Below are 20,820 nucleotides of genomic sequence, written 5' to 3' on the forward strand. Positions count from 1 at the left end.
AAAATAACAACTAGATAAAATTTACAATTACGATAATTCGAATTATGATTAAATAATATCATTGGAAAAAATTTCTTTCTTATCTAATTTTTAAAAATTTTTAATTCTACAATTTTTTATAAAATTAAAAATCTCACAATTCTGAAAATGAATTGTTAGATCATTGCATTTAATTACTGGAATACCTTAATTACACCAGAAAAACTTGTAAACGCGAACGGAAACCCATGCGATTCAAAGACGTCGTTTTGGATTTAGTCGGTCACTTTCACTCGTCACGTATCCTCCATTTTTAGTGAATTTTTCTCCTCTTTTTTTTCTTGTCAAGAAGCGGGCAAAATTAATTAAAATCTCCGCTTGGACGACGAGGAGTAACAAGTTGTTGCACTTGTTAAATTATTTTGTCAATTTTCATTTTGAAAATTTGTCTTTTCAACCATTGTTCATGTTTATTTAATTATTTAAATTTAGCAAGTTTTTAACTTTAAAATTTCCGATGTTACTTTTCCTGATTTTCACTTGGATTTATTTTGTGCTTTTTAGATTTCATCCATGTTACGTAGATTTCTAAAAATTTTGAAAAAATATATCACTTATTAGTATCTTTATTTTATTGTACAATAATATTTTGATTTAATCGTTTAAAGTTTCTTTCAATAAAAATTAAAATAACAAATAAAAAAGGATTGAAAAAATAAAAAAATAAAATAAATAAATAGCGAATTTTTAAAGTTTATAAAATATATTTCATATTTAAAAAAAAAGAAAAAGAAAATACATATACATTTGAGGCGATCAGAATTTTTATCGTTATCACGTACGGTATGCATCGCGGATTCTATATAAATATTTTTCCACGTACGACCGGTTATAATCAATTACATTTGCTCCAATAAATCGCAAACACGATTTTATTCCATCATTTAAATGAAGCAATTAAAAGAACGCAATATACTTCGTTAAATTATTTTCGCAAAAAAATCGACTTTTTCCAGAAATATCATTAAGGAAACGCAATAAAATTATTATATTTCGTACAATTATTATTTTCTTCTATAATTATATTATTTTATTTTATATTTACATATTTTTTTCATAAATGTGCAAATTTTCTATTAAATTTTATTAAAATTTTCTATTAAAGCTAAATAATTAAAAATATTTCAAAAAAATCTACATAAATATATATATTATTATTTTAAGTATATATTATAAATTCTGAAAAAAGAATATTTTTTTACAATTTTATCATTATTACTATTTGCTTTTATAAATTTAAAAAAAAAGAAAATAAATTTCTTTATAAGTACTTATTATAAAGTATTCTATAATATATTGTTTCTTATATTAAATATACAACGCTATATTGTATCTTATACAAAAATAATATCATTTTATGTATAAGTATGCATATGTAAATGTTTTCTTGTAAACGTTGTAACATTACAGATTACACAATAATTATGAGAGATATCTTCTCTGTGTTAATTATTTTTTACATGTATAAACGTATCGTACATTGCACATAAACCGAGCCTATTTCCAACGTGGTGTGGAGATAAAAAGAAATTGTACTTTCAAAAATTGAAAGTGTTTATTTCGTTCTATGTACTTACGTGTTCTAACCTACTTTCGAGGCAGTAATTACAAATATAAGAATTAGTTGTGTAAGGATAATCGTGTAGAACTGGATTGTTTTGCGCTCGAAACGAAAATCTATGACTATTTTAACTCTTATATCATTTTAACGATAAAAGTGATTTCTTAAAGAAGAAAAGAGTATCTCGAAAGAAAAGTATTCTAATTATTTCCAGGAAATAATATCTCTTATAAATAATTAAGTTACATATAATACATTATATCATTATAATTAATATATTATATAACAATTTATTATAATTCAGGATTATTGAATATCTAATAAAATAATAAATGTTTTAATAAAAAACTTAAAAAATAACATGCAGAATTTTAAAAGAAAATAACATGTATATTAAAATTACAATCAAAATTATTTTAAAATTCTTAAGATTATGTTCTTTCGTGTACGATCAATTTATCAACTATACAAATTTATTCATAACCAAGAATTTATCCAAGTAAATATCATCTATTTAATCGCAAAAAATCGCATTTATTGTAAGTATTCACAATTAAAAGTATAAAATATTATTAATTTCAAATTGATCCGATAAAATTCGAATGAAATCGTCACGAATCCAGAAAACTCGAACTTTGAAACGAAAAAATTTAAATGGATCAGATAGATTAGGTTATAGTAGATTCGAAATGATTCTGCATATTTATATCTCTTAACGTTTTTAATCAATTATATATAATATAATGAATAAAAAAATAATTGAATGAAAAATAACTATTCTACGCAAAATTCTACAAAATACACAGTTAAGAATCTATCAAGAAATATATAAAACAAACAAGCATATAAAAGATAAATAGAGATTCTTATAAAAATATAAAACGTGTATAAATATGCATTTCCAATAAAAAGTTTGGAATTATACTTTAAGTAATATTAAAAATATTCAAGTTAATTTAATGATTGAATTAGATATTATCTAATACTGACTCTATGAAATTTTGGCAGTTATTTTATCTTAAGAATTTAGATTTTTTCCACGGAATTAAAATAAATTTTTAAAAATGTATAAAATATTTATAAAATTAATTTCGATTTAAAAAAAATATAAAAAGGTTATGTTAATATATTCAAATTATATGTCGGAAAAAAAAATTGCGATGCGGATGTTTCATCTCTCTTATTCCTTCCAGCAAATTTTCTTCGAATTAGCACCGAGAAAAGTTAATCAAGTTGTCATCATTGACAGATTTCTAGGTTTAATCGATCACCAACTGTCGGAACGATCCGTCCAATCCGAATAAGTCGTCGTGAGTCTTTGGCTTTCCTGGTCGAAGTGCTTCATTCGTTTTTATTGATTCCTGCTCTACGAACCAAGGACCATATTCTTCTAATTTCTTTATCCAGGTTTCTGTAAAAAAAATTTTAATTAATCAAATATTGGAAAGGAAAGTAACTAAACTAGAGTAATGTTAAATTTTTAATAAAATACAAATGAGATTTTGATAAAAATACAGTATAAGAAATTTGAACTTCAATTTATATTTATATTTTAATTTATCAGCATTTACCAGCACTTTTGCAAAAGTGATAGATAATTAATAATTGTAATTGATAATATAGAAATTTTATTGATAAGAATTTTAAATTTTCTATATTTTTCAAGTTTTCATTTAATTTATAAAAAAAACTAGATTCTCCTATATTTATAATTTCTTTTATATCTAATTTATAATTGGTAATTTCACAATAAAAAAGAAACATTCTAGATAGTAAAAAAATTATCAATAAATATAACAATTTTTTTAACATACCATGTATATTCTGTAGAGGTCCAGCATCGCCGCCATATTCGGCTGGCAATATTTCCCTAGGGATATATTCGTATAAAGTATTCAAATCACTATGCATGAAGATTCTGTTGCGAATTTTTTCTTTAATGAATGGTTTCACGAAATTGACGATAGTATCGACCAGAGGACTAATGTTCACCACATGCACCTCTTTCAATTTTACTGGATATGCCTCTTGCACGCATACTAGAAATTTCTTCACGAGAGCTGGTGTGAATTTGGCGAAGTGAGATGGCGTTGCAACACTAGCATCTAAAATATACACATCTCCTGCGACTCCCATTAATTCTTCCTTTAAACGTACATCGCCAATCATTAGAACCAGTTTCATTAATTCTGCCACGTTTGGGGTTGGAAGATCCTTGTTGATACCACGCATTACAATTACTCGTCGTCCATTCTTTGTTAAGCCTGGCAATGGAGGAATCTGACTGAAAAAAAAAAAAAGAATCGTGTTATTGTGGTTATGTACATAATGAAGAAAAAAAAATTGTGAGGATAAGAAAAAAATTGGTGGAAGAAACGAGGAGATAGAAAAATGTAGAAAAAGAATGAAAATAATTAAAAATTTTGTTCAAAAATTTGAGAAGAAAAAAAGAAATAACTAAAGTTATTAATTTTTTCATTTTTTCAAGAACACATATATTCAAAACTTAAAGATTAAAACCGTTTTTCTCTTCTGAGTAATTCCTTCTTTCTGAAATAGAAGTTAATACTAAATAGTTGAGGTTTATTAAAACGAATTAGAACTTTTCTTGTTATGTTATGTAAATATTCTCTCGGAAAGCTTCCTATTTTAGTTCATGATTCGTGTTTTATGTATTTTAGTGCATGATTCGTGGAAATTTGAAAATAATTGACTTCATAAAAGATTTCAGAAAATTAATATAATTCTAAATTAATATAATAAATAAATGATTAAATGAATAAAAAAAGATAAAAAATGTATAAAATAATTAACAATTAAATATGTATAAAATGAAGAAAAAGAAAAAAAAAGCAAAAGAAAAGTGCACTTAGATTATAATTATTTTGCGAATTAATTATTAAATTATTAATATCATATAATCATGAAAAAGATCATTAATAATATATATATATATAAGGCTTACATAATTTTAGTGATTTCTTTCAGTTCTGGTAATGTGACATCTCGATTAGTAAAGAACTCTGGGATTGCGGTTCTCATCGTGAAATACATGTCCAGTTTTTTCTTACATTTTTCCAAGGAGAATTTACAACCTCGAAGAAACGTCAGTAGTCTGTAATCATCTAAAACAGAAAAAAGATAGCTTTTGAATAAAATATTTAAATATCATAAACAAGATTTTTCTTTAACATTAACATTTAATTTAATTTTTTTTCAATAATTATGTATCTATTTCAAAAATACAATTAACAAATATAAAACAATTTAATTTTCTTTCAAGCATCAATTATTCCTTCTTTTTCATTAATTCTTAATATTAATTTCTTTTAATTTTTACTAAACATTTCTTTTTTAATTATAATTTTCTTTTTATTCTATTCGTATTGCATATCAAAATGATCAAAGATCTCAAAACTTGTAACAGATAACGAGAAGTTATCGATGGAAATGTAATTACCATCGAACTGGGGTAAATGTGGTTGCTTAGATAGCCATTCCTTGATGACTTCCACATCCTTATCGCGTGTCGCCACATTTTCATTCAACTCCATGCGAATCTGCTTCGACATCTCTTCCGACGGTTGGATCAGCAACATCTGGAAACCGGTTATGTTTAAAGGAGAATAAACTTACTTTGAAATATACTTGAATCTCCATTAATCGAACAAAAACATGACACAATTTTCGGATAATTGAACAAGTTAATATTGTTTTTATATAGAAATGATTATTACGAAATGAATTTAACAATTTTCTTCTATATCTTCCAATCTTTTTTAACCGACAATTGAGTAATTTTCTTTAATGTTATCATGTCACGAGCCACTTTCAACTACTTAAATATTACCATATCTAAAAACGTGTTATTGGTAAACATAGCCTTCTGAAAATTTTTTTGTCAAGCTTTTAAACAATTTTGTTGTAGTCAGCTAATTTAGTTATAATTTCACTTTTGATTTTTGATATTATTCATTTTTTTTCTTCGTTTCTTCTTTTCGTTCTTTTTTTCTATTTTTTCTGTTTTTATTATTTTCATAAAGTTTCATAATTTTCTTTTTTACTTTAATACAACTTTTACATTATATTAATAAAAATTAGAAAAATTATGAAAGGAAATTTCAAAAAATAAAAATGATAAAAAATGTGTAATTATTGTGATCAACATGAAAGAATAACTTTGAATTACTATTATATCTAATAATACTTGTAATATATTATTATTAAAATACATATTAAAAATATATATATAATTCGTATTAATATTATTTTATGTATTGTATATTAAATTATCATGCATAAACGATAATCGAAGAAAAATTGCATTAGTAAATAATCAATATTTTTCGTATACTTATCGTTGGAAAGGAAGTTAATTTGTAATAGATAACTAGATGGAATGTCGTGTAATTTTAAGCATGTTAATTATGACGTCTAATGTAATATTGCATGCGAAACAACCACTTGCGCAATTTATTGAAAAATACGTTATTTCCTTTATCGTTTTTTTCAATGAACAAAAAATAATCTGATAAAAAATTTACAGTTTAATACACATCCATCGTAAACATTTATTTTTTATAATAGACAAAAATTTATTTTTGCACAAAAAAAGATGAGAATCGAATTAAATCAAATTATTTCCCCTAAACAGAAATGGATATAACTATTATAGAGATCGTACAAGAAATTTCACAAGAATTTGTAATAGAATTTAATTTGTATAAATTTCATATTATCGATTTTAAAAGTAAACACATTGTAGTTAATGCAAATAACTTGATAAGGAACAATCGAAACAAGAAGAAAATAACTTCTTGTTTTGGATAATAAGCATATTAGTTGATGCAATGTTTGCACGTGCAACGATCAATGTGCACTGTAACAGGTTACGCAAATAGTTGAGATACACATCGTTCTTATACGAGAAATTAATGCTGACCAGAAGCAGCTTGCCTAACATTAGACTTTCTCTAACTTGTTACGCTTGACCGAGAGGAATCCATGTTTTTTTTCTTGGAAAAAAGTTATCTTATCGACTTTCGCTGTTTTTTCTTTTTGTTTATTTCTTCTGTTTTTTCTTTTTTTTGTTTTCTTTCTTCTTTTTCTTGTTTTCTTTTTATATCTTTCTTCTTTTTTCTTCTTTTCTTCGATTGATTTAAAAAAAAAATTAATTCTCGTTCATAATATGGTACATAATATATTGCAATTATTTGCTATTGAAAAATTATTTTTACTTAAGAATAAAAAATTGAAGAATACAGGTGAAAATTCCAAGTTTACTTATTCATATTAAAATATCAGATATTCAATGAAACTTTTAAAATTAGGAAGAATTAAAAATATCTTAGGATTATCATAGATAACTTGTTATAAGATAAAAATAAAGAATTTAGGATTCTAATTTAATATTTTTCCTTTTTTGTTTCTTTGACAATGAATAATAAGTAAAAATTCTTATCCTATATTCATTCATTTGTATCATAAAATTAAGAAATGTAGAATATTTATCATAACAAAAATTTGTTACAGTTCTCTTTCATAACATTCATATCTATGACAAATATAGCTGATGAATTTTATTTTCTACGATTCATTCCAAAAGAATATTTTTTTCTCTTGATGTCAATTTATATAAAAATGTATACATGCATATATTCTATTAAAAATAATTACAGTTTAATATCTATCACAACAAATTATTTCTTGAAAATTATTCTTCTTCTGATTTATAATATTTCATAATTATCGTAAAATCCAATTATTATTCAAAATAATTACAATTAAGCAATTTCAAAAAATTATTTCTTCTAATCTTCTTTTAATCTTGTAATATTACCAATCTACGATATAATCTAATTACAATTTAATATCTATCTAATAAATAATACCAAAGATTTCACAAAATTATTTCTTCTCCTGTCAATTCAATATTCTCTCACATGTTTCACTTTATACCTTCAACATCGTTCCACATTTATCGATTCACAACATATTCATATATTTCTCAACTCACGTTTCTTAAATAAAGTCACTTTATAAATTCCTCGCACGTCATAGAACGTATTTCTAAACCAATTTCTGAAATATCGCGTATTTCCTGTGGAACAAGTGGAAAAATCGACAAACTATTCCCAACTACGAACATGATTGAACAAAGTTCACTTTCGTTTCTTGTTTGGAGAAGCAAAAGTGTGTTTCTTCGTGCACCGTAAAAACTATCAAATTACAAAATACCAGCCTTGGTAAAATCTGATATTGGGCAACTCGATAGAAAGGAACATACATATATATATATATGTACGTGATATATATGATGTATGTGAATCGATCTTTCACTTTCTTTCACCTGATCCTTATTTTGCGAAAATTTAGAAATATATTTATTATTGTACATGAACATTTCTCAAGAAACTGAAATTGTGCAATTTGTGAAATTTAACGAGATTTAGAAATTTGTTCGAAAGAAGTGAAAGCTTTAATGTTTTATTGTTGGATTTAGAAGATTATTAAGTTGACTATTATTATTTTAAATTAATTATTAATTTATTAGTTTATTCTTTTTTAATAAGTAAAATATCGTTTATAGTAAAATTACGTAAAATTTGCATTCCAAAAAAAATATGATCAAAAAATACGAATCCCGATTCAATATCACTGTTTGTTTCTTCTCTGCTAGTCGATTATCCATTTCTTGTCGTTCACGATATGTTTTAATAACCTAACAATTATCTAAGAATCTATAGTTATATGATTTTGTGCACTATGTTTTTAATATATTATTTGCGTAAAATAAATTTATAATACAAAAAGCTATCGTTTCATTAAATTCTTTGTGAGTTCGAATTCATTGTAAGAAATGTAACAATTTAAAAAATGACGACTCGTCAAAAATGTTACTATTCACGATGAAAGATCAACATCATCTTTATCGTTCAACGTAGTTCATACTTTTTCTTATTTCACAATGAATTTTAAATAGAAATTTCTTCATCTTTTATATCAATAGAATAAAATTTCAAGACTAACATCAAACAAATAATTCCAATAATAAATCGTTGTCATTTAAAATTTAAAAGTCGATTGATTTCATTCGCAATTCAGTTTCAAACTCGATTTATTAAATTTTCATCGAAGAAAAATTTAAATTATTCACAAACAATAAGTCATAAAGATATTAAAATCTGACATGTAAATCGCGAAATTAAAAATTTTACGAGTTCAACTAAAGAAATGGAACTTGAATTAGAAACCTATTTTAACCTCTTTCACTCTTTATAGATGCTTCATATTTTCTTATATTCTTTCGCATTTAAATTTTTCATAATAAAATCTTTTCTTTTCATTTTTTCAAAACATTTTCTATCTGAAAAAACTTAAAAAAAAAAAAAATAAATAAAATTTTATCCAATTCAAACTCAGAGTGTACGAAGTTTCACGTGCACTGAATCAATAAAATTAAAAATAATAATAACACATGAAATTTTGTCATCGAAATATAATGTTCATAAAAAATTGCAGATTCGTTGCCTTACCTTGGCCAGCAGCGACGAAACGTTCAATCCAAAAGACAATGGTACGAATAATCGGGAACAAAAGTATCGACTACGATAACCAACCACGGCCGGTCACGAAGAGAGAAATGCAAGACACTCTGTGTAGAGAACCGAAGAGATGGAGAACAGCCGATAGAGTGGGAACGATTACCTCTTGGACCGGTTCTTCTTTATATCGTGTGATGCCCCACTCTCGATTTTCTCTCCGCGAGTCGCATTGAACGATGAAACACAAACATTCTGGACACAATCGGTCCTAGTGGACACTAGTGTAAAAATAGGAGAAAAAAGATTTTAAAATTTTACGATGATTTTTTAATGGTGAAAATAGTTTGTCGTCAATTTTTCAAATTTAATGTACAAAAGAATAAGTAAAAATGACTAATGGTAAGAATGCCTCTAATATTTAGATTCAATATGTAAAAGATACACGTTTCCATTGTTAGTTTATTATTATAATGCGATTAATTAAGAGAACTAACGATGAAGATAGAATGATTATCGAATTTCTATCATGAGGCTCTCAATTTGATGATTTCATTAATGAAATTGACATTATAATCATTGTGTTTTTATCGTTAGGTCTAAATTAGTTAAATCAATATAGATTTTTTTGTAATTAATTTTAGTAAAATCGAATTAATCGGTTATCGAATGTTTTGGAATTCTGTATTGAATTTATCAAATGGAATATTATTCCATTTAAATGTTTCATTAAATATTCTAACTAAAATTAATAATATTTTTGATTCTTCTGGAAAAAAGATAAAAATTAACAAAAATAAAAATTTTTGTTAATTTGAATCTTATCTTAAATGGTAAATAGTTCAGTTGAATAGACTTGCTGATAACGTAGATCTTTAATGATTTATTAACTTTATTAATTCTAAAGATTAATAAATTATTATAAAAAATATTAATAAATATTAATAATTAATAATTTAATTTTATTATGCATATGAAATAACTTTGTTTTGATTAACAAGTTATAGATATATATTAACAAGTTAGTTAGATTAGTATAGGTTAATATAGGTTAGTATATGTTAAAATTTTTTTTTTAAATAAAATAATCAAAAACTTAATAAATGTAAGAAAATTTATCAATATTGATAATTAATGATTTGTAAAATTTTACTATAATAATATTATTCTATAAGAATTAATAATAGGATTATAGGTTATCAAAATTTAAAAATAGTCTCCTGTTTTGATTTTATATATTTAATCGCATAGATTATGTTCACTTAATATTTCAACACTTAGAGAATTTTTCATTTTGTTTTTAAAAAAAAACTTAATCCATAAAATAATGCAATAATTTCTTCAGAATTATACGTTGAAATTTAAGCAATCAACTAGATATAGTCATCATATAAAATTTTTCTAAATATAGTTATGTTGTCTGACAGGCTCTTTTTCTGTTTTTTATATTGTATATGTATTAACATTTTTATTTAATTTTTTCGATAGTCTCGATTAGATTCTCAATTCTTCTTCTCAATTAAATTAGATAGATTTAAATTTGAATTTAATTTACGATTGTGCAAAAACTACAAAATCAATAAGAAATCTAATAATCCCTAAATTTCAATTTACTAGGCTAATATATCTAGAAATATTTATGAAAATATAAGCACACGAGAAAATGATGATAATTACATTAAGCTAGTAAATTTTCTTTTAAAAGTATAAAAATTTTAAACAATATAATATCCATGCATTTATAGAAATATAATTTTATATAAATATAAAAATAAGTATATCGTTTAAATGTTAAAGATCATTATGCCAATTGATTTTATTACATCATTATTGACATCAAACAAACAATGTACTTATACAAACAATTATTAGTTTTTAGTTTAATTAAAATGAAAATTAGCATCTATAATGACTTATATAACTTTGCATCTTATTAGCATAGAAGATTCTTGTTTTAAAAAATTAATAATGCATAATTGCAGTACACATTAAAATATTATTTATTTTTTACAATTATTATAATAATAAAACATAAAATAAAATAAAAAAAGATATCAAAAATTAGTACAAATTTTATAAAATTTGTGAAAAAAGAAAAAGTAACAAAAATGAAAAATAAAAATAGATCAGTTCAATAATTAGAAAAATAATGGAAAGCAATGAAAAGCAATGCACGAATTTTAGAAACTTCTGAAAGAATTATGTAATAGAAAAGAAGGAAGTAACGTAGCTATTTTTTATAACCTGATAATCATCAAAATCCTTTTTCCTTTCGAAATCTAAGTTTTGTTATTACATACGACCTATTTACTGGCATGGATTGTAAATTTATGTGCGTTAGTAGGTTAATTGAAAATTGTTGCAATCTACAAATTGTAAAACAATTCCGTTGTATATTTCAATATTATACAGTTATATAATTGTGTTAACTATATGTTAATTATTATATGATTATAAAATTTATTTATATTTTATTTTTTTTTGTTTTTACATTTTTTTACACATAATTTAGATTCATAATTAAATATCAATTGAATCGCTCAAAAAATTGAATTCATCAATTCTATTGAAATGATACATGAAATCAAAAACTATCATGCAGAGTATATTTTTATTTATATACAGAAATCATAATTTCGACAGATACATTACAAAAATCTATATAATCACATAGAAAATAGAATTTTTTAAATCCATCATATTATATTTATATCTTCACGTTATTTTATGTACTTATATACGTTCATTTTACATTGAAATTTGAAGAAAAGATTGACTTCCTCGAAGAAAATAAAGTATAACAAAAACGGAAAAGTTTATATTTAGAATTTTTAAAAATCAATCTCTTTATACTCTTTATACTCTTCAAATTCATAAAAGAGTTAAGCGTGAAATTTATCATTAACGAAAGTTCTTCGACAAAAGTGTTTAAAAAAAAGGAATATTATTTTCAAATATTAGTTTCAAATGATACAAAGAAAAATCGTAAGAAATTTCTGAAGTAACAGATTCAGTAATCAATTTCGCACATTTTTGATCACTTTTATCTTCAAAATCAATCATTTATATTTTCACACAAAGAAATCAAAATTATAACTTCAATATTATTATACTTTACTCAATATTATACTTTTTACTCAATATTACTTTACTCAATATTATACTTTTTACTCAAAAAAATTTCAAGTAGCTTCTATAAAAAAAAAGAAGTCGAAGATCAATCGATTAATTAAATCGACATATTCTTTAAGAGGTGAGTGTAAATGCGCCAACCATCGAGAGTATTATACCTAAAATTGTGGTAAATTTGTCCGCCATTTTGAAGTTTGCTGAATTTGCGTCCAATTTCGGTAATAAATCTGTATCTTCGTTCTTTGTTTCTTCCTATAATTAAATATTTACAAATATTTTTGTAATTAATATTTTTTTTTTAAAATATAGTTTGTTAAAATTTAATTTTAATTTTGAATATTTTAAATCATATGCAATAACGTATTTCAATAAATATGTACTTAATAAATCAATTGCAACAAATTATTATAAAATAAAATGTTGAATCATAAATACCTTCGTATTTAAATCAGCAACGGTTTTAATAATTTCATTCTGCAAGAAAAAAAGACAACATTAATTATATCGAATAATTATTATGAAAAATATTATAAAGATATAACAATATTTTTAATTAAAGAACATAATACTTTTAATTAGTTAATTCCAATTAATTAAAATTTCAATTCTGACATTAGTATTTACGTAATTTGCAATCTCTTTCAAAATTAGTTTTGAATTATGGTGAAATTATTTTTGTTTCAAAATAAAAGTTATACTTTTTATTTCATAAAAAAAAAAAAAGAAAAAATTATGTAATTTTCTCTTATATCACGAATGATAATAAAAGAAAATTAACATAAGTTGAGAACGTGAATCATCGTGTCTGACACAGCAGTGAAAGTATTTATTTTTTTTTTCCTTTCGTAACTTATTAACAATACGTACATATTCGACAAATAATTGTTTATAAAGTAAAATTATATCTCACCTTATTAACTGGAGCGTCAATCAATTTTTTGTCGTCATCCTGCATTAGAATATATACATATTATTACAAATTCATTAATAATCAAATGTTGCAATATATGATTGCAATTTTTTGAATATATAATTATTATAATTTTATATGATGATTAAATTTTATATGAAGATATTTTGCAATTTATTTAACTAAGTTGTTAGTTAACTAAGTATTAACTAAGAAGAATGTTAATCGTTTATTAATTTATCGTTTGTACTATACATTTAAATATTTACTACTTCTCAAATTCGAGAATTCATGATTTCACAAAATCTTGAATTCGAATTTTTTAAAGTTTCAAAAATTTTTAAGATTTTATAAAATCTGAAATTTTTAAATTCCAAGAATTTCGAATTTGAATTTCTAGTTTTGAAATTTCATAAAATCTCGAATTTGAGTTTTTTTCTAAAAGTTTCAAGAATTTCAAAATCTCATAGTCTTTTATTTGAATTTTGATTTTTTCGAGTTCACAAAGTATCAAAATTCGAATTCAAATTTTGAGATGTAATAAAATCTCAAATTGAAATTTTAAAAATCTAATAAAAATATATATACATATATTTTTTTTTCTCATTAAATTGACCGGGATAGCGCGAACGCTGTTCCCGACTATCAAAAATTATACGTCCGAGATACCCACGTTAGGGGTATTCGCAGGGGTCAGTTCAACCGTAGTGCAATGGAGGAGCCTCACCCTGGAGGAACCGCCTTTTTGATCACGGTATCCTCCACGCCAGGTAAGTATGCTTCCCTTCTGTGTTCCATAATATTTGCTATAGCTGCAGGATACTTTTAAAAACGAGAATCAAGTTCATTGAAAACGCACCATAGCGGCCAGTTTCAGAACTAAATGAATTTCTATAAAAAAAACTCTTTTTAATACAATTCTAAAAGCACATAATATTAATTTGTTCTATTAAATTCGTCTTATGTTTATAAATATATTAATAAGACAATTAATAAATATAAAATAATTTTTAATTTACATTGTTAATTTACTTTACAAAATTAAAATTATATAATATATGTGTTAATATTGTTATACTGTATGTTGTAAAATTTTAAAATTGCAATTTGATTTAATTTTATATATTATATTGTTATAATCAATAATACATTGGTAATTTATAAATGCAATGAAAATTTATGATTCATATGAAATATTGAAATTCTATTAAAAATTGAAAATGTCTGGAAAGAGCTTTATATTATATGTACATATATTATATTTCTATTCGCAAAATCTGAAACCAATTTAACTAAAATTGGATCACCTTTATTAATTCTCAATTCTGTGCCAAAAGGAGATTCTCTTTAGTACAAAAATGACCCAGTTAATAAGTTAAATAAAAGAATATTATCTCTTATTTTATTCTCTATTTCAATAAAAGTAACATTAAAAAAAATTATTTATAATTTTAAGAAAAAATATGATAAAAATAATTTTCCATATTATACTCATTCAATTCATACAAATTTCCTATTATCATATTAAATGCAAGAAAAATGAAAAGAAATATATTCCATATTGCACAATACAATGCTATGAATAAATGAATTAATTAACTTTTATTATGAATAAATATATTAATTAATTATAAAAATTTGATAAAAATTAAGTAAATATATTCTTCTAAGTTTAATTGTATTTGAATAAATAGTTCATTTTTAATCATAATTTCAAAATTCGTTTCATTTATCCAATGCTTAAATTATTGTTTCATTATATGTTGATTATATTCAATCATAATATATTACATATATATTCTCGTTCTTGAGACATACTTTTATGTTCTCTATTGAAACAGTTTCAAATATCAGCCTTTCTTTCGTATCGTTTTCCCGATTCTTAATTTTTTCGAATCGAATTCTATTCGATATTCATCTAAGAATAAAATAAAATAAAAAAAAACAGAATTAGTAATTCAAAACGTTGATATAATTTTTATTATTTTTATATAAATATACTTTATTTTTTGTGAAATAATAATTCTGATTCTAAATAAATCTAAATTTTCTAATAAAATATTCATTAAATTGCAAAAGATGCTAAGAATATTTTTTATAATATTATTAATTAAAATATAAATATATTTTTATATTTGTATCTGTGTTTAATTTGGTAAATATAATTTTCATGTTTTATTAATAGAGAATAATATCTTTGTAAAATATAGTATCATATTGAAGTATGATCAAAGATCGTAATTGGACGTCATTCACGAATTCGAACTAGCTCTACATACTGTTACATATCGATTTATGCATATGTGCAGAATGTATGTTAGAAAGATTACTTGATTCATCTTATACCCAATAAGGTCATGATTAATTTCATGTTGTCTCGATTTTATTACGTCAAAATCATGAATTTTAATTATATAAATATCTTCATAAGTGAAATAATAATATTTCAAAATTCAGTTTTTAATTGATTAATATGATATATTGATTTTAGGTTAGATTATATTCCTAAGTTGAAAAGAAAAAAAATTTATTTTTCTTTTCTTTTTTTTTTTAATAAAAAATAGAAAAAGAATGATATTATAATATATATTCAAGAAATAACCTAATTTATATTTTAAATAAAAAAAGAAATTACATAAACGTGTTAATAATGAAATGTAATTAATTAAATCTTAAATAATCTTAATTAAATCTTAAATCTTAATAAAATAAAATTGTATTTATTTTAAAAATATATTAATATTAGAAAATTATAAAAATTTTGTTTTTTTTTTCATAAGTATTATTTGTAAATATCGAGTGGATATTTATTTCGTATATCTAAAAAGGCGAGTCAACATACATTTTTGCTGGAACTATCACGATGATTATCACTATATTATTTTTTCAGGTTCAATGTCTAGGTCACTATCGAGAAACGCTATTTATACTCGCAGGTGGTTTGTATCAAGTATTCTTGGACAGTTTTAAACTGTCGTCATACCATTGAATTCGATTCTAACTTTCACCGAACACTTCACTTCGGTCTCTATTCTTCATTTAATATTTATCATTTTATCGTTCATTTATGATAGACAGTTCTCAATACCATTTATTAATAAACTATTTATTATTAAAATTATTCTTATAAAATCTTTTTATGTAAATTCTCTTAAAGAAAAAATTGGTCGTTAAAATAATCATTTTATATATAGTAGTTAACCATATATTATGTATAATAATCAGTCATATATGTTATGTAAAGAAAAAAATGTATATTGTATATATCTTTTATTTATTTCACAAAATTTACTTACCGATTTTTTAACAGTATCTCGCAAAGATCTCTTAAAATTGGCCAAATTATGCGGGACGATCTTCAACTGAGCAACTGGAGGCGGAGAAACATCGTGTCGACGATTTTTGCAATCCTGACAACCATTTGCGATAACACTTCTGATTGCATTGGGAATATCCCAAATTTTCGTCGCTTCACGAATTATTTTGGCGGATGGACCTCTGGCAAAATATGGCACGGGCTTGCCATCATGTGTGCAGACTCCAGTTATAATAACAAGAGTATCCTGTGCCTTAAATCGTAAAAATTATAACTCTTTTAATTATTATAGAATTATAACCTCATTAAAATAAAAATATAAGATAATAATCCAATTTATTATTAATTAGTAAGAAAATATGCTCATTGACACATTCAATATATTAAAAATCAAAGACACTTTAGTGATGGATATTAATTTTCGATAAATAAAATTTAACTAAATCAGAAATGATTGTTCACGATGATTGTACGTATGCGTAAAAGGAAAGTCAGGTACGTGAAAAATTTTCATCTTTCACATCTCTTGTAAAAGTTCGTGACCAATTGCCCTAGAATAAGAACTCTTCATGACGCGACCGTATGCGTCGTTACCATAAAATAGAAACTCTCCATGATGCGATCGTACTCATCGATCATCATAAAATAAGAAATCCCTATGATGCATACGTTTATATCATTCGTATTTGTTAATGAATTTAATCAGATAGCACGAGTGGAAAGAATTATTAATTTTTACGAAATTATTTACTTCACGTTGTAGAGTTTCCAATGCAGAATTAACTTCAGAGGCAGGCACTGAGGCAACCAATATGAAACCTTTTTCGTTTTCAACCGATTTCAATTCTTCAACCATGTCCATCAAATTGGATCGAAGAAAATGCGCTCTGCGAGACGGGATAGGTTCCTCAGAGGCGCCAACGTTTCCAAGAGATTCCAACAATGAGCGAAACAGGACCATCCTTATCTTCGAGAACATGTCAAACACATTCCATGCAGCTTCGTCTGTTCGTGATAGATGAAATTTTATTTTAACTCTTTGCTATAAAATTTAGAAATGGTAAGCGTGAAAAATATTAAGAAATATTATTTACAGGAATAAAGTAAAATAAAATAATAAAAATATTCGGTACGGTTAATTAGATTTGTAAAACGGATAATGGAAATTGCAATTAGTTGCAACTTTAGAATTATGTGATTTCTTCTTAATTATTCTTTCTTAATTATTTCAAAAATATTATTTTTAAAACAAAGAATTAATAACTTAAATTTTGTTTAAAAATGTGTAGAATATTTTTCTAAGATATCTTAATAAAACTGCAATAGGTTAACGTAGTACTAATGGATAACATGCAATAGCATTATGAATTGCAAGAATTTTTTAATATATACTACTTATTAAAGAATAGAAATATATATTAATAAAATGAAAATGAGACCATCTTCTCGATTGCTTTGCGTAGACATAAATGAAGAAACACGATTGGTTGGTTTTGCTACGTCGATCACGTGCCAATCACGAATTTCTGGTTTGAGCTTGTGAATCTCTGGTTTCATGTTATTCTCTTCAATTTCATCGAATTCTTTCGAAAGCCCTACAGTTTCTTCGAATCCAAATAAGGACGGAATTGTGAAATTCCCATTTGACAATGTTCCTAATAAATAAATGATTATAATATACAAAATTATTTTTCTATATTGTTGAGTAGATATTTGAGAGAATAATTTAATTTATAATCAATATTTATATATTATAACTTGTATTCTCTATAAGTATATTTTGATAAAAATTTATCAATCGAACCTGTGGTCATTCCTTTAACGTCTCGAGTCCAAAGCAATAATGATGCAATGTTTGAACGCAACATGTGCTCACAATCGTGTTTCTTGTCTCTGTTTGCAGAAATCAATGCATCGTCCAATGAGAATCTTGATTGAATCTTGTCCACTTGATTGTTGTTACAACTCTGAAAAAAAAATTTTATATATATATATGTATATGAGTAATAGAATTATATTAATAAGTTTTTTTTTCAAATGATAATAAAGCAATTATTAAGAATTTCTTTTCTAGAAATAAATGAAAATTGATCAAGGTAATCAAAGATACTAGAAAATCATACTTGAAGCATTCCTTCTACAGAGAAGAGATGAGAAGCCTTGAAATTCTTCCAGAATTCCTCCTGATCCTGGCCAGGATCAGCAATGATCATGACAATATTAATGTTTTTCCCATTGTCTATGACAAAATCGAATCTTTTCTCGCGTGCCGCGTCTGCCGGGCTCGTTTGCTCGATCGTCTTCGTCGATACCTTCGTGTCTGAAATTTGCAGACCTTTATCGATACCGGTCACTTCCGTTTTTGGGCTGGAAGTGTGGTCCACGGTGATTTTTTGATCCGTCTCTAACGATGGCACCACGTTCCAAGTAGCTGGAATATTTACTGGAAGAAGGATAAATTGCTATGTAATGTATAAAAATATGAAAATAGATTTTTATTAATACTCTTGATTATATTTTTGTTCACCTTTGAATTTTTCGTTTTGGGTATTCAAAAATTCTGAAAAAATTCAGGATATCTTGTTAAATTTCTATCTTATTATGCAGTAAATTTTTACATTATTTTGTCACAAGATTTCTTCAATAATTATTCAAAGTATTCACAAGTAAAATTTGATCTAATTAAAATCTTCTTCTCTATGTACCTCAAAATAATTAGTATTATAATATTAATTATATGTAAAAAAAGAAATAGATTTTTAGATTAAATTAAATAAAAATATCTTACAAATAAATTAAACTTTATTGAAAATATTCCAATTTTCACTAGTCATTTTTATTTCAAAATTGAAAAGATTACCAAAAAGATTCCACAAATATTATTTCATATATCTCCATTGACCTTAAAGAATAACATTTCTTTTTTTTTTGAAAATATTACCTGATCGTTCAGGACTAAATCCAGTGGAAGGCACCGTTATCGACATTACTGCGCCAAACAAAACCGTCAAAAAATGTTCTTGAAACATTTTTTGCTTCTTAAAATAAAAAATTCGTATTCGATCAAAGAGTAAATGTCAATTCAATGATATCAAAAATTGAAAAATCTTTTCATACTTGGCATAAATCTCACTATTAAAAGATTCAGCCTTGTATCTTTGATGTATTTTTTTTTTTTTGTTTAAAGCTTTTTGTTTTAAATATAACGTACAAACTGTATTTTCTTTTTTTCTTTTTTTCTTTTTTACTTAAAAATCCGCGAACGATAAATACGTCTGTTACCTTCTCTCGAAAGAAGACGTTTATGGATGATGGATGCACAATCGACAAAAGATGATTGCCAAATGAACATAAGAGTGTTGATATTTGATACAATATTTGTTTTCTGAGATACTTGAAACTACTCCATTATAATTAATCCTTTTTTTTGCAATATTAATATTTATTATCATGAGATAATTAATATAGTATATCATATGATCAATATTCAATGGAAAAATGGATATAAAGTTTTTAAAAACAGATGAGATAAATATTGGTATTAATACATGTATTTCTAAATACAAAGATACATATTTTTCATACAAACTTGTTTATTTGAAATTCGTCTTCACTCTGTTTCTGGCATTGATGTCTCTGAAACTTTTTCTTCTTTGACAAAACTTTATTTATCTTGCATATTATAATTTACATTATGTTAATTATTTATATATATATATCTTTTAATGAAATTAAAAAATTTGTTTCTTGAATAACGAAAAATAACAAGTAACAACATATATTATAATTTTTCATTTGAGAACTTGTATAGATATATCAGTTTCTTTAGTTTCTTTAGTTGAAGAAATACAAGATTTTTCTTAGACATTTTAATAAATCATAACTTGGGTATCATTATTCTTTAACTGTGATCATTTCAATGATGTCAAGGTTGTTTAAAGTAACCTTTGATAATAATAAGCAAGTATGAACATCTATAAGATAGCCTAGATAAATATTCTTAGGATACTTTTTATACAGTTTTATAATTTACAATAATAAATAGATAAATAATAAAAGAAATATAGATTGGATTATATCGATTGGATGAATTTTAATTATCTATTTGGAAATAATTAATAGATATAACAAAGAATTAATCTTTTCTCTTTCAAATTATTCAAATATAAAATATAATTTTATAATAGGCGGCTATGAATGAATTAAATTTTAAATGTGTCTGATTTATCTGATATTTGAAGTGACCTATATGATTATTTTCGAAACGTATCATATTGACTTAAAAGAAGGATTATGTAAAGAAAACAGGGACATTACGTAT

At 24.1% G+C, this 20,820-nt stretch overlaps 2 protein-coding genes and 1 non-coding gene across 4 annotated transcripts; all 3 read right to left on the bottom strand.

The window, feature by feature from the left end:
- Positions 1–723: 723 nt before the first annotated feature.
- On the bottom strand, positions 724–10,000 carry LOC107994999 (alpha-tocopherol transfer protein-like). 2 transcript variants are annotated; one of them, XM_017052214.3, is made up of 5 exons: positions 9,136–10,000; positions 5,061–5,199; positions 4,566–4,725; positions 3,415–3,884; positions 724–3,011 (listed from the first exon to the last, which is right to left on the bottom strand). In XM_017052214.3, exons 2-5 carry the CDS (start codon positions 5,197–5,199, stop codon positions 2,860–2,862), a joined length of 921 nt encoding a protein of 306 aa, XP_016907703.1. In that variant the 5' UTR covers positions 9,136–10,000; the 3' UTR covers positions 724–2,859. The 2 variants fall into 2 exon arrangements, with proteins under 2 accessions (XP_016907703.1, XP_061935552.1); XM_062079568.1 differs by lacking the exon at positions 9,136–10,000 and adding an exon at positions 7,617–7,759.
- A 1,733-nt stretch (positions 10,001–11,733) lies between these two features.
- Positions 11,734–19,486, bottom strand: LOC107994755 (uncharacterized). The gene is made up of 9 exons (XM_062082515.1): positions 19,441–19,486; positions 18,623–18,942; positions 18,304–18,466; positions 17,939–18,154; positions 17,251–17,504; positions 16,480–16,752; positions 13,184–13,222; positions 12,709–12,747; positions 11,734–12,525 (listed from the first exon to the last, which is right to left on the bottom strand). The coding sequence occupies exons 1-9, from the start codon at positions 19,484–19,486 to the stop codon at positions 12,388–12,390; spliced, it is 1,488 nt and encodes a 495-aa protein (XP_061938499.1). The 3' UTR covers positions 11,734–12,387.
- LOC114577154 (U1 spliceosomal RNA) lies at positions 13,798–13,961 on the bottom strand. Its single transcript, XR_003696977.1, has one exon. It is a non-coding gene; the product is annotated as a U1 spliceosomal RNA (small nuclear RNA).
- Positions 19,487–20,820: the final 1,334 nt, after the last annotated feature.

This window comes from Apis cerana, linkage group LG1 (assembly GCF_029169275.1).
Source record: "Apis cerana isolate GH-2021 linkage group LG1, AcerK_1.0, whole genome shotgun sequence".
Taxonomy (NCBI): domain Eukaryota; kingdom Metazoa; phylum Arthropoda; class Insecta; order Hymenoptera; family Apidae; genus Apis; species Apis cerana.

Excerpts from the sequence above, each read along its gene's own strand:
- LOC107994999 (XM_017052214.3), bottom strand. The coding sequence starts at position 5,199 with ATGTTGCTGATCCAACCGTCGGAAGAGATGTCGAAGCAGATTCGCATG. Across the intron at positions 4,726-5,060 it reads ACATTTACCCCAGTTCGATG|ATGATTACAGACTACTGACG; the intron begins GTAATTACATTT and ends TTTCTGTTTTAG. Across the intron at positions 3,885-4,565 it reads AAAGAAATCACTAAAATTAT|TCAGATTCCTCCATTGCCAG; the intron begins GTAAGCCTTATA and ends TTTTTTTTTCAG.
- LOC107994755 (XM_062082515.1), bottom strand. The coding sequence starts at position 19,486 with ATGTCGATAACGGTGCCTTCCACTGGATTTAGTCCTGAACGATCAG. Across the intron at positions 12,748-13,183 it reads TTGACGCTCCAGTTAATAAG|AATGAAATTATTAAAACCGT; the intron begins GTGAGATATAAT and ends TTTTTCTTGCAG. Across the intron at positions 12,526-12,708 it reads TTGCTGATTTAAATACGAAG|GAAGAAACAAAGAACGAAGA; the intron begins GTATTTATGATT and ends ATTTAATTATAG.